The 18,803-nt window shown below is 45.6% G+C and overlaps 1 protein-coding gene across 1 annotated transcript in view; it reads left to right on the top strand.

Moving 5' to 3' along the window:
* Positions 1-18,803, top strand: part of LOC124126603 (multidrug resistance-associated protein 1-like) — a gene marked incomplete at its 5' end in the record, with an annotated part of 47,531 nt that overhangs the window by 24,833 nt on the left and 3,895 nt on the right. Inside the window, 12 exons of the mRNA XM_048391882.1 lie at positions 1,695-1,862; positions 3,072-3,258; positions 3,668-3,764; positions 6,500-6,629; positions 7,248-7,479; positions 8,333-8,643; positions 10,202-10,401; positions 12,698-12,821; positions 13,346-13,447; positions 14,156-14,302; positions 15,248-15,406; positions 16,478-16,644. Coding sequence (XP_048247839.1) covers positions 1,695-1,862; positions 3,072-3,258; positions 3,668-3,764; positions 6,500-6,629; positions 7,248-7,479; positions 8,333-8,643; positions 10,202-10,401; positions 12,698-12,821; positions 13,346-13,447; positions 14,156-14,302; positions 15,248-15,406; positions 16,478-16,644 — 2,024 coding nt within the window. The remainder of the gene's footprint in view (positions 1-1,694; positions 1,863-3,071; positions 3,259-3,667; positions 3,765-6,499; positions 6,630-7,247; positions 7,480-8,332; positions 8,644-10,201; positions 10,402-12,697; positions 12,822-13,345; positions 13,448-14,155; positions 14,303-15,247; positions 15,407-16,477; positions 16,645-18,803) is intronic.

The raw sequence follows: 18,803 nt of genomic DNA, 5'->3' as shown, positions 1-18,803 counted from the left end.
TCTGTCCTGTAGATGCCCAAACACTGTGTAGGTCTGTCCTGTAGATGCCCAAACGCTCTGTAGGTCTGTCCTGTAGATGCCCAAACACTCTGTAGGTCTGTCCTGTAGATGCCCAAACACTCTGTAGGTCTGTCCTGTAGATGCCATAACACTGTGTAGGTCTGTCCTGAAGATACCCAAACACTCTGTAGGTCTGTCCTGTAGATGCCCAAACACTGTGTAGGTCTGTCCTGTAGATGCCCAAACACTGTGTAGGTCTGTCCTGTAGATACCCAAACACTGTGTAGGTCTGTCCTGTAGATGCCCAAACACTGTATGGGTCTGTCCTGTAGACGCCGAAACAGTCTGTAGGTCGGTCCTGTAGATACCCAAACACTCTGTAGGTCTGTTCTGTAGATGCCCAAACACTGTAGGTATGTCCTGTAGATGCCCAAACACTGTGTAGGTCTGTCCTGTAGATGCCCAAACACTGTGTAGGTCTGTCCTGTAGATGCCCAAACACTGTGTAGGTCTGTCCTGTAGATGCCATAACACTGTGTAGGTATGTCCTGTAGATGCCCAAACACTCTGTAGGTATGTCCTGTAGATGCCCAAACACTCTGTAGGTCTGTCCTGTAGATGCCCAGAGATCTCTGTAGGTCTGTTCTGTAGATACCCAGAGCTCTCTGTAGGTCTGTCCTGTAGATGCCCAAACACTGTGTAGGTGTGTCCTGTAGATGCCCAAACACTGTATGGGTCTGTCCTGTAGACGCCCAAACACTGTGTAGGTCTGTCCTGTAGATGCCCAAACACTGTGTAGGTCTGTCCTGTAGATGCCCAAACACTGTGTAGGTCTGTCCTGTAGATGCCCATACACTCTGTAGGGCTGTCCTGTAGATGCCCAAACACTGTGTAGGTCTGTCCTGTAGATGCCCATACACTCTGTAGGTCTGTCCTGTAGATGCCCAAACATTGTGTAGGTCTGTCTTGCAGATGCCCAAACACTGTGTAGGTCTGTCCTGTAGATGCCCAAACACACTGTAGGTGTGTTCTGTTAATACAAGGGATGCTTATGAAAGCAATACACAACCAGTCACGAGTGCGTATTATACATGAATAAATAAGTCTTGTGTACATTGATCAATCGGAAGGGGTGCTTATTGGGATTGTTCACTAGCCAATATATTAACAAATATCACCGTGTGCGCTTATTAGAGCAGGGTGCTTAATACGTCGAATATGGAATTGGTCATCAGTCAACCCTTAAGTCTGGGCTGGTTGAATGAGTGTCTTTGCAACCATGATTGCCTCCGTGGTCTAATGGTAGAGCGTCCGCTCCGAGAGAGGAAGGTTCCGGGGTTCGATCCCCAGCCGCGTCATACCACAAGACGTTAAAAGATGGTTCTTGTTGTTACCCTGTCTGGCCCTCCGCATTAAGGGGCTAAAACAAGGACTGGTCAGCTCGGAGTCAGTATACTGTGTCTGAGTGGGGTATTCATGTTCAACTGCGGCATGGTATCTCAGTGTGCTAGCACTATAAATCGGCATCAGTCCGGACTAGTACAAGCAGCCACACACACACATATACACGTGCATGCACGTCGCTATATAAGTGCAATAATCTTGGACGCGACGTTAAACCCCATTTCACCTCACCTCACCTTTGCAACCAGCCTGAACACACGTACAGCAAGGATCACTCCCTCTCTTTGCAGGGCATTAACTTGAGCGGTGGGCAGAAGCAGCGTGTCTCTCTCGCCCGGGCCGTGTACAGCGACGCCGACATCTACCTCCTGGACGACCCCCTCAGCGCCGTTGACTCCCATGTGGGGAAACACATCTTCCAGGAAGTTGTCGGCAGCAAGGGCATCCTCAAGTCCAAGGTAGCTGAATATCTCATACGGTTGACTACTGGCAGCATTTTAAGGCAGACATTGAGTCCTTTTGGTTATAGATTTTTGGCCCCCAAATTCAGATCGGTAGGTTGAAAACATCTACCATTGGCTATTACAAGTTATGACCCTGCTAATGACCAATCAGATTCCACCTTCCACATCTCTTACATTTGCTTCAACGCCTGGACCTACTTTGCAAATTCTGTAACCCACCGAAACCTGAAGTTGTCGGCAGCAATGGCATCCTCAAGTCCAAGGTAGCAGGTCCTAGGGTTGACTACTGGCGGAATGTTTTTAGGGCAGATTATTGTCATTGTTGTATGATTTTTCTCCATTGGGTGACTCATTGCATTTAACTTCACAAATTCTTTCCTTGAGACAGATCTGTATTAATAGTGATATTAATATAAAGTTTAAAAAAAGAAAGAAAAAAAAGTAACATTATTTTCGAATATCCCTGATTTGAGGGAAGGACCTCAGGCTCTTGTCTCATATATATGAATTTAGGAACATACACGGTGTACATGTATTGATACCATACGTAGTGTTGTGTTTCATAACCTGTAGATTTCAAGTGGCCTTGACCCCGCGGGGACGCAGGTTAGATGTGGTCCCCAGCATCCTATGTTGTCGTAAGAGGTGACGAAATGGATCAGATTGTCAGACTCAGTGACACAGTGTCACCCTACACCTAGGGAGTAGATCGATGCTCACAATATCAATCTCTGGATTGTCTTGACCAGATTCAGTTATTTCAAGGCCATCGTCACATAGCTGGAGTATTGTTGAGTGCAGTATTAAGCAACAAACAAACACACAAACAAACAAACAGGATATCTGGGAACTGTGTGTGGATTCCTTCTCTTTGTGGGGTGAAGCAGTGGCCTGGTGCCCCAAGTCTACAGCAAATGTCACTAAAATTTCCCAAATTGGAATAACAAATTTATGTTCATGATATATATTAATATGACTATGTATAGATGACTTGTATTTCTCTGTCCAATTTGAGCAAAATAGAGATTTTTTCCCAAAGGGAATCGTGAAAAGTTCCCTACCTAGTGTTGTAAGCAGCATTAAGCCATCCTCACTACATCTTTGTAAAAAGGACTTGTATTTATTTTCTTCAAATTATTTGAGCCTGCCAGTGTTTCTGTGAGTCCTGTCACTCCAGGTCATGTTTGCCTGTTTGAATCCTAGACCCGTGTCCTGGTGACGCACGGCGTGCACTGGCTGCCGATGGTGGACCAGATCGTGGTGATGGTGGACGGTGAAATCTCCGAGCTGGGATCCTATGAAGAGCTGCTCAGTCATGATGGACCCTTCGCTCAGTTCCTGAAGATGTACCTCACCCAGGACAACCAGGATGATGACAACGACCCAGAGAGTAAGTTAACGAAAGCCAAGCCCTGAGACTAAGTTAACCATGGGCTGACCCAGGGATTAGCTTAATGATCGGGTTCCAGGGCTCAATACGTTCTGTGTGATCTCTTGTTTGGAATTGGAGGGTTACAATGGTTGGTATGTAGAGAGAATGATGATGATGATGATGATGATCGGGTTCCAGGGCTCAATACGTTCTGTGTGATCCCTTGTTTGGAATTGGATGGTTACAATGGTTGGTATGTAGAGAGAATGATGATGATGATGATGATGATGATGATGATGATGATGATGATAGAATGGATATTCTTGAGGAAGTTTCCCTTTTAGTTTTAAAAGAAAGTGGTGTTCTATGTCCGTTACCTGATTGTTTCTGGTTGCTCAATGCCCTGATGAATGTGCTTGTTTTACAGTCCAAGCCATGAAGTCAAAGATCCTGGAGAGGGTGGACTCGGTCACATCTGATGCCGCCACGTCTGGCGATGAACAGAGGGCAGCAACATCACCAAGGTGGGTGTACAAAACAATTCTTGTTAAGGCAACAACTCTTAACTGAACCCTGTTGGGATTCCAGGTTAGAATTGATCCCCGGCAACTTATGCTGGTCATACAAGCTGACTTGGTCAGGCTCAATGGCTTGGTTGATTCCTGTGAACCTCTGCCGATCCTCTTGAAGACTCGTTAAATGATGGGGTATTCGACGATCCTGTTGATCCAAGCCTGATTGGTGAACCCCTGATGATTCAAGCCTGATTGGTGAACCTCTGATGATCCAAGCCTGATTGGTGAACCTCTGATGATCCAAGCCTGATTGGTGAACCTCTGATGATCACAGCCTGATTGGTGAACCTCTGATGATCCCAGCCTGATTGGTTAACCTCTGATGATTCAAGCCTGATTGGTGAACCTTTGCTGATCCCAGCCTGATTGGTGAACCTCTGATGATCCAAGCCCGATTGTGAACCTCTGATGATCCAAGCCCGATTGGTGAACCTCTGATGATCCCAGCCTGATTGGTGAACCTCTGATGATCCCAGCCTGATTGGTGAACCTTTGATGATCCAAGCCTGATTGGTGAACCTCTGATGATCCCAGCCTGATTGGTGAACCTTTGATGACCCAAGCCTGATTGGTGAACATCTGATGATCCAAGCCTGATTGGTGAACATCTGATGATCCAAGCCTGATTGGTGAACCTCTGATCATCCAAGCCTGATTGGTGAACCTCTGATGATCCAAGCCCGATTGGTGAACCTCTTATGATCCAAGCCCGATTGGTGAACCTCTTATGATCCAAGCCTGATTGGTGAACCTCTGATGATCCAAGCCTGATTGGTGAACCTCTGATGAATCAAGCCCGATTGGTGAACCTCTGATGATCCAAGCCCGATTGGTGAACCTCTTATGATCCAAGCCTGATTGGTGAACCTCTGATGATCCAAGCCTGATTGGTGAACCTCTGATGATCCAAGCGTGATTGGTGAACCTCTGATGAATCAAGCCTGATTGGTGAACCTCTGATGATCCAAACCTGATTGGTGAACCTCTGATGATTCAAGCCTGATTGGTGAACCTCTGATGATTCAAGCCTGATTGGTGAACCTCTGATGATCCAAGCCTGATTGGGGAACCTCTGATGATTCGAGCCTGATTGGTAAACCTCTGATGATTCAAGCCTGATTGGTGAACCTCTGATGATTCAAGCCTGATTGGTGAACCTCTGATGATCCAAGCCTGACTGGTGAACCTCTGATGATTCAAGCCTGATTGGGGAACCTCTGATGATTCAAGCCTGATTGGTGAACCTCTGATGATCCAAACCTGATTGGTAAACCTCTGATGATCCAAGCCTGATTGGGGAACCTTTGATGACCCGAGCCTGATTGGGGAACCTCTGATGATCCGAGCCTGATTGGTGAACCTCTGATGATCCAAGCCTGATTGGTGAACCTTCGATGATCCAAGCCTGATTGGGGAACCTCTGATGATCCAAGCCTGTTTGGTGAACCTCTGATGATCCAAACCTGATTGGTGAACCTCTGATAATTCAAGTCTGATTGGTGAACCTCTGATGATCCCAGCCTGATTGGTGAACCTCTGATGATACAAGCCTGATTGGTGAACCTCTGATGATCCAAGCCTGATTGGTGAACCTCTGATGATACAAGCCTGATTGGTGAACCTCTGATGATCCCAGCCTGATTGGTGAACCTCTGATAATTCAAGTCTGATTGGGGAACCTCTGATGATCCCATCCTGATTGCCGAACCTCTGATGATCCAAGCCTGATTGTGAACCTCTGATGATCCAAGCCTGATTGGTGAACCTCTGATGATCCAAGCCTGATTGGTGAACCTCTCATGATCCAAGCCTGATTGGTGAACCTCTGATGATCCAAGCCTGATTGGTGAACCTCTGATGATCCCTCTGATGAGAACCTCCTCTTGAAGATCCGTCGATCCCCCTTAAGAAAGGTTCGTCTCACCTGATGATCCTTGTGAATCTCCATCTACGCCCCTAGGACTCAAAATCCGTTCCTCAGAACGGTACTTCGTCGAACGACTTGGTGATGAAGGGTTTTGACGAACGTCTATGGAGATCTTGCCGTAGGTCATCTTGATATGAAGTCGAAGCAGTGATCATAGATGGCTTCCCTGCACAGAAGACCTTCAATCTAGACGCTACAGATAAGTCGTTTGGTAAGTCCAAACCTTCTTCCAAGGAGAGTGATGAACTTGAAGCTTCTTTCGTAGAACCCTCCGATGAACTCGATCATGCAGCTTTCAACATTGTTCTTTTCAGGTTCTTGGCAGAAGAAGGCCAATGTTCCTCACACATGGATTTAGATCGTCTATGAATTTCCCTTCTTGCACATTTCTGTCTGTAGATGGCAAAGGCCTTTCATCCAACACACTAGAGATATCACATCTGTCTGACCAAGAGCAAAGTCCTCTACAGTAATTACAGCAAATATAAGGATCCTGTGCCGAAAACGTCAGCTTGCAATCGTCACAAACGTTCCTTTCCTTGTAACCTCCATAGTAAATTCAAATATTTAATAAATAGGTATGATTCTCCTTTTCCTTCAGAGAAATTTTTTTTTTTTTGTTGCTATATAAGTGCAATAATCTTGGACGCGACGTTAAACCCCTTTTCACCTCACCTCAGAAAAAAATATGTCTCCACTCTAGAGCGATAAGTTAATAGTAAAAGTATATAACAAAAGCCTTTATTTTTCTTTGCAGAAGGATGAGTCGTCAGTTGGGCAGGACGATGTCAGAGTCGAGGGACACAGAGAAGCCAGGGGCTCTGGAGAAGAAGGAGGAAAAGAATAAAGACAAACTGATTGAGGAAGAAAAATCGGAAACTGGCAAGGTCAGACTTATTTGCAATTTTCATTCTGCTTTATTTAAGAGTTTGTCTTTACTGCTTTGTCTGGTCCAGTTATGTACAGGCTGTGGTGATATGGCGTGAGTCGTGAGTATGGCTTTACAGGAGTGAGTGAGTGAGTGAGTGAGGTTTAACACCGCTTTCAACAGGATGTGGTGATATGGCTGGAATATGGCTGACTCGTGAGTATGGCCTTACCGGAGTGAGTGAGTGAGTGGGTGGGTGAGTGTGTGAGTGAGTGAGTGAGTGAGTGAGTGAGTGAGTGAGTGAGTTGGGTTTAACGCCGCTTTTAACCATATTCCAGTTATATCACTACGTGTCAGCTTAATGTGGGAGGATAGCCCGAAGTGATGCAGGTCTCAGACGCTTACCACTTCGGTGAAACCCACTAGCACGGGTATAATAATCGGGGCGAAACATGATCGGGACGAACTGGGATTGAACCCACAATCATAGGTTTCTGGCATGCCCAAGGGACGCAACTCTGCACAGCGCTTTACAGGAACTAGGCTCAAGCTACAATTGGCACTGCTGGGCCAGTCGTCTAAGATGACACGATTTGCTGATGATCCAAGTCCTCTAAGTGTCCTGGTCGTTTTACAGGTGAAGGCCTCGGTCTACGCAGACTATGCTCGAGCTATCGGTGTCTTCACAACAATCATGATCTTCGTCATCTACGGTGGCTACCAATTTGCCAACGTGTACTCCAGTGTGTGGCTAAGCCAGTGGACTGACGACCCGCTCCTGATGAACCAGACACTGGCAAACACTTCCGACTACCAGGACCGCAACGCCCTGTACCTTGGCGTGTACGGAGGACTGGGAGTGGCACAAGGTGAGTGTAGAAACTGCAGAATGTACCTGAAGAATAGGATGGACAGGGAGTGGCACGAGGGGGGTGTAGCGTCCATCTGATGAACCTCAGAGTGTACAGGGGACTGGGAGTGGCACGAGGTGAGTGTAGAGTCTACAGGATGTACCTGAAGAATAGGATGGACAGGGAGCGGCACGAGGTGGGTGTAGAGTCTACAGGATGTACCTGAAGAATAGGATGGACAGGGAGAGGCACAAGGTGGGTGTAGAGTCTATCTGATGTACCTCAGAGTGTACAGGGGACTGGGAGTGGCACGAGGGGGGTGTAGCGTCCATCTGATGTACCTCAGAGTGTACAGGGGACTGGGAGAGGCACGAGGGGGGTGTAGAGTCTACAGGATGTACCTGAAGAATAGGATGGACAGGGAGCGGCACAAGGTGGGTGTAGAGTCTACAGGATGTACCTGAAGAATAGGATGGACAGGGAGAGGCACAAGGTGGGTGTAGAGTCTATCTGATGTACCTCAGAGTGTACAGGGGACTGGGAGTGGCTCAAGGTGGCTGTAGAGTCTACAGGATGTACCTGAAGAATAGGATGGACAGGGAGTGGCACGAGGTGAGTGTAGAGTGTAGAATCTATAGGATGTACCTCTGAGTGTACAGGGGACTGGGAGAGGCACAAGGTGAGTCTAGCGTCCATAGGATGTGTTGCTCCCAGTTCTGTACTGAGTATCATGTTTGGGATTAATTTGTATTTAATTTGAATTGAACCTGTGCAGCACCCAATTGATAATTTTGACATGATAATTGAACTGGATGTGCATTGTTTCAATGCCATGCTCGATATGAACACAGATGAATTGGTGTTGTTCCAGCGGTTGTTGTCCTCTGCTACTCGCTGCTGGCGTCAACGAGGATGGTGCGAGCCGCTGGCCACCTCCACGCCAAGATGCTCTCCAACATCCTCCGCTCTCCTATGTCCTTCTTTGACACAACGCCCATTGGCCGAATCGTAAACCGCTTCTCTCGAGATGTTGAGACTGTAGACAACAACCTCCCTTCGCTGCTTCGCATGTGGATCAACACAGTCTTCTCAGTCATCAGCACCATCATCGTCATCAGCTACAGCACCCCCATCTTCCTTGTTGTCATCATCCCGCTCGGCTTCCTCTATTGGCTGGTGCAGGTAGGCAACTTACACAGGTGTAGTAGGTGTCTCTGTCGAGGACGGCCTTTGTCAGGAGGGTGAAAGGGGGGTGGTTCGATCCCGGCCGAGTCATACCACTACAGGTGTAGTAGGTGTCTCAGTCGAGGACGGCCTTTGTCAGGAGGGTGAAAGGTGGGTGGTTCGATCCCGGCCGAGTCATACCACTACAGGTGTAGTAGGTGTCTCAGTCGAGGACGGCCTTTGTCAGGAGGGTGAAAGGTGGGTGGTTCGATCCCGGCCGAGTCATACCAAAACACATCAAAATATCAAAATATTGCACTTGTTGTTACCCTGCCTGGTGCTCGGCATTAAGGGGCTAAAACAAGGACTGGTCGGCTCGGAGTCAGTATACTGTGTCTGAGGTTCCATTTGGAGTAAGTGAGTGAGTTAGGTTAACGCCGCTTTTAACAGTATTCCAGTTATATCACGGCGTGTCAGCTTAATGTGGGAGGAAAGCCCCAAGTGATGCAGGTCTCAGACGTTTACCACTTTGCTGAAACCCACGAGCACGGGTATGGTGCTGACAAACCTAGAAACATAATCGGGGCGAACCGGGATTCGAACCCACAATCATAGGTTTCTGGGGTGCCCAAGGGACGCAACTCTGCACAGCGAATCGCGGCGCCTTAGACAACCGGGCCAACCATGCCCCCCACGAACATTTGGAATGTAATTAAGATACCTCTAACTGACATTAAGGGTATAATTCAAAATCATAAGCAGTCTCTCATGTATTTTCCCCCAACCAGAAGAGATTGCAATAAACAGCGAGAGGTGTCACACTTTCTGTTTTATAAATATGAATAAAATGGTACACTCAAGGGTAATTGTTATAAGGAATTGTGGTCCCAAATGAATGTTTGTTTGTTTGTTCTAATGAATGACTGTTGACAAAACAGGCCTTATAAGTGGAACTTGTCCCTTGCTATTACAATAACGGGATCGGGTGGTCAGGCTCACTGACTTGGTTGATGCGTGTCAACATATCCAAATTGCATGGATCGATGTGCATGATTTCAATCACTGGATTATCTGGTCCAGTCTCAATTATTCACAGACAAACAAACAAACAAACAAACAAACAAAACAAAACAAAGTGGAACACTGATTAGCATTTTCTCATTTCATGAAACTTTTTGACCACAAGATGAAGCTACTTATACTTATTTTGCCTATTCAAATTTTCCTGGGATTCAGGTCATAGGGGTGGTGGGGTAGCCCAGTAGTTAAAGCGTTTGCTTGTTACACCGAAGCCCCGGGTTCGATTCCTCACATCGATGTGTGAAGCCTGTTTCTGGGGTCCCCCGATGGGATATTGCTGGAATATTGCTAAACCCACTCACTCACTTTACCTATCAACCCTGCTGGTAGTAAGATGGATTGTTGCTCATTATATAAGTCACTGGATTGTCTGGTCCAGACTTTTTTATTTACATCGTCATACAGCTGGAAGGTTGAAAGCGTGGCAATAAACAGCAAACTATATTGTAACGTCCGATCTTCACTCGTGTATTTACACATGTCTTTTCACCATCAGAGATTTTACATCCCGACCTCCCGTCAGCTGAAGCGTATCGAGTCCACCACCCGATCACCAATCTACACCCACTTCAGCGAGACTATCACAGGGGCATCCTCCATCCGGGCGTACGGAGCCACGGACAGGTTCTACACCGAGTCCCAGGAAAGAGTTGATAAGAATCTGGTCTTCTACTTTGCCGGAATTGCATCCAACAGGTAGGATATGGTGCAGCTACAATGACTGATTGATACTGTAAATCTTGACACTGAAATACTACACGGGCCTGTATCCACTACGTTCCTTCATCACCCGTGAATACATCGTCAATACTACACGGCCCTGTATACACTACGCTCCTCCATCACTCGTGAATACATCATCAATACTACAAGGTCCTATATACACTATGTTCCTCAATCACTCGTGAATACATCGTCAATACTACAAGGGTTTGTATACACTATGCTCCTCCATCACTCGTGAATACATCGTCAATACTACAAGGGCCTGTATACACTACGCTCCTTCATCACTCGTGAATACATCGTCTCGTCAATACTACACAGGCCGTCAACACTACGCTCCTCCATCACTCGTGAATACATCGTCAATACTACACGGGCCTGTATACACTACACTCCTCCATCACTCGTGAATACATCGTCAATACTACAAGGGTTTGTATACACTATGCTCCTCCATCACTTGTGAATACATCGTCAATACTACAAGGGCCTGTATACACTACGCTCCTCCATCACTCGTGAATACATCGTCTCTTCAATACTACACGGCCCTGTATACACTACGCTCCTCCATCACTCGTGAATACATCGTCAATACTACAAGGGTTTGTATACACTATGCTCCTCCATCACTCGTGAATACATCGTCAATACTACAAGGGTTTGTATACACTATGCTCCTCCATCACTCGTGAATACATCGTCAATACTACAAGGGCCTGTATACACTACGCTCCTCCATCACCTGTGAATACATCGTCTAAAGTACACAGGCCTGTATACACTACGCTCCTCCATCACTCGTGAATACATCGTCAATACTACACAGGCCTGTATACACTACGCTCCTCCATCACTCGTGAATACATCGTCAATACTACACGGGCCTGTATACACTACACTCCTCCATCACTCGTGAATACATCGTCAATACTACATGGGCCTGTATACACTACACTCCTCCATCACCTGTGAATACATCGTCTAAAGTACACAGGCCTGTATACACTACGCTCCTCCATCACCTGTGAATACATCGTCTAAAGTACACTGGCCTGCATACACTACGCTCCTCCATCACTCGTGAATACATCGTCAATACTACACAGGCCTGTATACACTACGCTCCTCCATCACCTGTGAATACATCGTCTAAAGTACACAGGCCTGTATACACTACGCTCCTCCATCACTTGTGAATACATCGTCAGTACTACATGGGCCTGTATACACTACGTTCCACCATCACCTGTGAATACATTGTCAATACTACAAGGGCCTGTATACACTATGTTCCTACATCACTCGTGAATACATCGTCTCGTCAATACTACACAGGCCTGTATACACTACGCTCCTCCATCACTCGTGAATACATCGTCAATACTACATGGGCCTGTATACACTACGCTCCTCCATCTCCTGTGAATACATCGTCTAAAGTACACAGGCCTGTATACACTACGCTCCTCCATCACCTGTGAATACATCGTCTAAAGTACACAGGCCTGTATACACTACGCTCCTCCATCACCTGTGAATACATCGTCTAAAGTACACTGGCCTGTATACACTACGCTCCTCCATCACTCGTGAATACATTGTCAATACTACACAGGCCTGTATACACTACGCTCCTCCATCACCTGTGAATACATCGTCTAAAGTACACAGGCCTGTATACACTACGCTCCTCCATCACTCGTGAATACATCGTCAATACTACATGGGCCTGTATACACTATGTTCCACCATCACCTGTGAATACATTGTCAATACTTCACGGGCCTGTATACACTACGTTCCTCCATCACCCGTGAATACATCGTCAATACTTCACGGGCCTGTATACACTACGTTCCTCCATCACCCGTGAATACATCGTCAATACTACACAGGCCTGTATACACTACGTTCCTCCATCACCGGTGAATACATCGTCAATACTTCACGGGCTTGTTTACACTACGTTCCTCCAACACTTGTGAATACATCGTCAATACTTCACGGGCTTGTTTACACTACGTTCCTCCAACACTTGTGAATACATCGTCAATACTTCACGGGCTTGTTAACATTACGTTCCTTAATCGCACACAAATACAAACAGCCACTTTGCTTTGTAGTAGTGATATGTGGATATTTCAAATAATGTTTCCCTTAAAACTGATATTCTTTCATCCATGGGATTAATTGAAAATTACGTAATTTGAGTGTATGTTTGATTGTGGTAGTAAAACACGTATCTCCCTGACCTTGTCTCCAGGTGGCTGGGATTTAGACTGGAGTTCCTCGGCAACTGTATTGTGCTGGCGGCGGCCATGTTCGCGGTGGTCACAGAGGATCTAGCGGGCGGCCTTGTCGGGCTGTCTGTCTCCTATGCCCTACAGGTACAGCTTCTTTACTGACCTCAGAATTTGAATTTTATCCAAATTTAAAAAAAAATGTTTTTAGGCAATTATGTACTTCAGTTAATCACTGGCATCAAGATTTAGTGTTCACAGTGCCTTTGTCTGAGTCGAAAGAATTATGTAGCAGTTACAGGGGCGGTGGGGTAGCCTTGTGGTTAAAGTGTTCGCTCGTCACACCGAAGGTTTGATTCCCGACATGGGTACCATTTCTGGTGTCCCTGCCGTCATATTGCAGGAATATTGCTAAAAGCGGCGTAAAACCATACTCACTCACTCATTCTTTTATGTCTAAGATTTTATGACAAGAACGGTACTTGTGAAAACACATAGATTTTGCCAATGTCCCAAGCATATAGTTGACATCGTTCTGGATTTCGCATTGTTTCGCATCGCATTGAGAGCTTCAAAGGGGAGGCAACTCTTCACATTTTGAACCTCTATAAAATAAGCATCCTTTGCTACTGTTACAAGTATGTCCACCATTGACCTTTTGTGCTGACCAGGTGACAGGTGCTCTCAACTGGATGGTGCGCATGACCTCTGACCTGGAGACCAACATCGTGTCCGTGGAGCGTCTGAAGGAGTACTCGGAGACCCCAACAGAGGTGGGTTGAAGGGCAGAATAAGTAACCATCAATGTATTCTTATTGAGAAGCCACCATTAGATACTGAACTGTGCATCATAAACATATCTAGGTCACTCGACTATGAATTCACGGTAGCCATTTTGTCATCTGGCATGTGGGGTCACGGGTGGCCCAGTCATCTAAGGGTGCCGCAATTTGCTGTGCAGGGTTTCGTCCCTTGGGTACGCCAGAAACCTATGATTGTGGGTTCGAATCCCGGTTCGCCCCGATTATGTTTCTAGGTTGTCAGCACCATACCCGTGCTCGTGGGTTTCACCGAAGCGGTAAACGTGTAAGACCTGCATCACTTGGGGCTTTCCTCCCACATTAAGCTGACACGCCGCGATATAACTGGAATAAAGTTAAAAGCAGCGTTAAACACAACTTACTCACTCACTCACTCACTCATCTGGCGTGTCCTTTGTCACGTGATCACCTATATAATAATGGTCATAGTCAGCTCGCTTAACAGAGACTCATGGAGCATTTATTGGGGCATTTACACTGAGAAAATTCATTTGTGAAGAAATTGCAAGAACGTATTATACATTCATTTATGTTTTTAATGTTATTTTTATAAAGCCACACAATCGCCCTAGCAACTTACTGGGTCTGTATGTGAATTAAGACATTGATGTCAGTTGATGTAGAGAGCCATGTGTAGTTATCTTGCCTGTTGTTTCTCAGGCGGAGTGGATTCTGGACCACCATCGCCCCCCTCCATCCTGGCCACAGAATGGCAAGGTCAACTTTGTGAACTATGCCACACGATATCGACCTGGCCTTGACCTTGTGCTCAAGGGCATCTCATGTGAGATTGATGGATCCGAGAAGGTAAGACTGAAGTCAAAGAGATGTATATCTGCCAAGTTTTTGTGACAGACTGTGATGTATGCGACTTACAGGATCGGGTGGTCTGGAGTAGATGATGTACATCATTATTTGTTTGTTTGTTTGTTTGTTGTTTTACGCCGCACTGAGCAATATTCCAGCTATATGATGGCGGTCAGTAAATAATCAAGTCCGGATCAGACACTCCAGTGATTGATATCATGAGCGATCTACTCAGTTTTGGATACGATGGCATGCATGAACCAAGAAAGTGGTCCTGACCACCCGATCCCGTTAGTCGCCTCTTAAGACAAGCATAGTCGCCTTTTACGACAAGCAATCTCTCTTCAGCAAACTAACGAGGTTGGGTGATTGGCTCTCGGACTGGGTTGATGCATTTAATCATGTCAAAACTGGGTAGTTCAATGCTCATGATGTCAACCACTGGATTGTCTGCCATTTACAGACCCCCATTATATAGCGTGTAGCATTAAACAACAAACAAAGAAAACAGACTTAACATATTTTTATATATAGTTATGTCAATGAATTCCGTTCGTCCATCCGTCCTTCCTTTTATGTGCGACCTATAACTTGAAAACTACTAAATAGATTCTTTGCAAATTGGGTGAACACTTTTTATACCTATAGGAGAGGTTCGTGCAAAGTTTTATTTCAATATTTGGATTTTCTGAAAAAGAATACAGCTATTTTTATTATGTTTTTTTACTTAAACATTAGTGTGGCCTATAACTGGAAAACTGCTTCATGGATTCTTTCCCAATTGGGGTTACAGTTTCTATATCAAAAGGAGAGGTGCAGTGCAAAGTTTGATTTCAATAAGTAGATTTGCTGAGAAAATACTGCTTTTTTAATGTTTTTGAGTGCGTTTTCTTTTTGTTTTTAAATTCAGCCAGTTCAGTACAATGTGTGAACTTTCTATCACAGGTTGGGATTGTAGGAAGAACAGGAGCTGGCAAGTCGTCCATGACGGTGGCGTTGTTCCGTCTGATCGAGGCGGCAAGTGGCAGCATCGTCATTGATGGAACGACAGCAGGGAATATTGGTCTCCATGATCTCCGGTCCAAGCTGACCATCCTGCCTCAGGTACTCAATAATTACATGTATGCAGAGTTATGCCTCTTGGTCATGCCAGGATTTGATGCTTATTGGTTTTATCATCTATTAGAAAATCTGCTTAGTGGCAGATCCAGAGTTATGTCCGATCAAATATATATATATCATATAAAGTGTTTGTTTGAATGGAGGGATGGTCGGGTAGCCTAGTGGTTAAAGCGTTGGCTTGTCACGCTGAAGACCCGGGTTTGATTCCCGACATGGGTACAATGTGTGAAGCGCATTTCTGGGTGCCCCGCCGTGATATTGCTGGAATATTGCTAAAAGCTGCGTAAAACCATACTCAATCACTCACTGTTTGAATGGAGATGGGTTTGAAGCAACAATTAACAATGAAGGTGGCTAAATGATTGTATGTAGCACATTGCGGTACCTAGCCTCCTACACACCATGTGATCTAATTAAAGCAACAAGAAACCAATCTTGCCATTCTGCAGAACAATTTTGACCAAAACATAGCATTGATTGTCTGTGGAATAATGTGAAAATGTGAAACAGGCTTTAGCTTAGATGTACCAGAAACCTTTGATCGTGGGTTCAAATCCGGTTTCTAGGTTTGTCAGCACCATCCCCAGGGTTGTGGGTGTTTTTGGTAACCAATATCGTAAACCCCTAAAACCTGCATCACTTTGGGCTTTCCTCCAATCAAGCTGACATGCCGTGAGGTAGCGGAAATACTGGCAATAAACCAAACTCACTCACTCACTCACTCCTTACGACATTCCTACTTAAGGGCTGATAATCTACACTCACTCACTCACTCACTCACACTCACTCACTCACTCACTCACTCACTCACTCACTCACTCACTCACTCACTCTAATTGATAAGAAAGATGATCCAAAGGTTCCTACCTCATGATCGATAATCTGCAATTGCATGAAGCTAGCTAGTTAATCTCTAATAGGTGCGGTGGGGTTGACTAGTGATTAAGGCGTTCGTTCGTCACACTAAAGACCTGGGTCATGATATTACTGAAATAATGGTAAAAGTGGCATAAAGCCATACGCACTCACTAATCTCTTATATCATCATTCCAGGACCCAGTTCTGTTTTCTGGAACGATGAGGATGAACCTTGATCCGTTTGACAAGTACAGTGACTCTCAGATCTGGAAGGCACTGGAGCACGCTCATCTCAAGAAGTTTGTGCAGGAACTCCCCGTACAGCTGGAATATGAGTGTGGCGAGGGTGGACAGAATCTCAGGTAAATATGTCTCCCACATAGACAGGCTCAGTCTGATGCAGTCCCACGGGGACCCAGGTTAGAATAGTTCCCCAACACTCAACTACTTGTCGTAAGATGTGGTCGTGATGTCTCCCATATAGACAGAAGACCCAGGTTAGAATAGTTCCCCAACACTCAACTGCTTGTCGTAAGATACGGTAGTGATATCTCCCACATAGACAGGAGACCCAGGTTAGAATACTTCTCCAGACCTAGGCTTCTTGTCGTAAGATGTCTCCCACATAGACAGGCTCTGTCCGGTAAAGTCCCATGGAGACCCAGGTTAGAATAGTTCCCCAACACTCAACTGCTTGCCGTAAGATACGGTAGTGATATCTCCCACATAGACAGGAGACCCAGGTTAGAATACTTCTCCAGTCCTAGGCTTCTTGCTGTAAGATGTTTCCCACATAGACAGGCTCTGTCTGATGCCGTCCCATGGGGACCCAGGTTAGAGTAGTTGCCCAACACTCGACTACTTGTCGTAAGATGCGGTAGTGATGCCTCCCACATAGACAGGAGACCCAGGTTAGAATACTTCTCCAGACCTAGGCTTCTTATCGTAAGATGTCTTCCACAAAGACAGGCTCAGTTGAATGCAGTCCCATGGAGACCCAGGTTAGAATAGTTGTCCAACACTCGACTGCTTGTCACAAGAGGTGGTAGCGATGTCTCCCATATAGACAGGAGACCCAGGTTAGAATACTTCTCCAGAAGCCAGCTTCTTGTGGTAAGATGTCTTCCACAAAGACAGGCTCAGTCGGATGCAGTCCCATGGAGACCCAGGTTAGAATAGTTGCCCAACACTCGACTGCTTGTCACAAGAGGTGGTAGCGATGTCTCCCATATAGACAGGAGACCCAGGTTAGAATACTTCTCCAGAAGCCAGCTTCTTGTGGTAAGATGTCTTCCACAAAGACAGGCTCAGTCGGATGCAGTCCCATGGAGACCCAGGTTAGAATAGTTGCCCAACACTCGACTGCTTGTCACAAGAGGTGGTAACGATGTCTCAGGCATAGACTTCTCAAGACCTGAACTTCTTTCAAAATACTAATTTAAGGGAAAGAAGTTTGAATTTGAGTCTCTTGAGTTGTTTTCTGTTGTTCTTGGCTTTGGCCGACATTTTTTTCACCTGACTAAAAGTCAAGTGAGATCTATGGCATGGCCTGTTTGTCCATCCTCCTTCAGCCGTCCATTTTCACTTTCTTTTCCCCATCCACCACGGGACTGATGTCCCACCACTGATGACACCTGAGTAATAAGTGCCCTGCTCTACTAAGCGCACACGGCGATATTTGCTAATATATTGGCTAGTGATCAATCTCAATTAGTACGCCTTCCGATTGATCAATGTACACAAGACTTATTTATTCGTGTATATGTACCCTTAATTATGGGCAATTAAATCGTGGAAAAATATAAATATAATATAAACATTTCAGGCTGTCAGCATAAACCACAAAATCTACGATCTTTCAACTCTGATTTTTTCACCAAAATAATATTCGAATAAGAGCCCCCTATTTCTAATTTTGAGAGTGCCCTGGGTGCTTATTACGTCGAATACGGTAATCTGAAATCCATTACTGCCAACTGGGGCTGGGATGGCTAACCCGGGTACTCAGGTCGGGTGGGTACTGAGTAGGACCCGGATACCCACAGGACTACCCGGACCCGTGGTTAGTCACATGATATATTGTTTAATGACAAAAATTATCCAAAACTCTATGGTTACACTACAAGTCACTAATGTTCCCATTTCATTCTGACAATGCACCCATTCCTTCTGACTTTCATATGTTTGAATAAAGATAAAACTTCATGCAGTAAACTTCAGTGTATGCTTGACCAGATCTTTCTATAAGTGTATCTAAATACATTTTGCCAGGGCAAACCCTTCCCAATGGGACAGTCTGTACCTATCTCTTGAGACCTACGACCCGTGAAGATTCCGGGGTAGAATAGGCCTTCAGCAACCCATGCTTGCCATAAAAGGCGACTATGCTTGTCGTAAAAGGCGACTAACAGGATGGGGTGGTCAGGTTCGCTGACTTAGTTGATGCATGTCATCGATCCCAATTGCGTGGATCGATGCTCATGATATTAATCACTGGATTGTCTGGTCCAGACTCAATTAT

Source organism: Haliotis rufescens, unplaced genomic scaffold (assembly GCF_023055435.1).
Source record: "Haliotis rufescens isolate VD_foot unplaced genomic scaffold, xgHalRufe1.0.p SCAF_100, whole genome shotgun sequence".
Lineage (NCBI taxonomy): Eukaryota > Metazoa > Mollusca > Gastropoda > Lepetellida > Haliotidae > Haliotis > Haliotis rufescens.
This window is presented reverse-complemented; position numbering and strand designations above follow the sequence as displayed.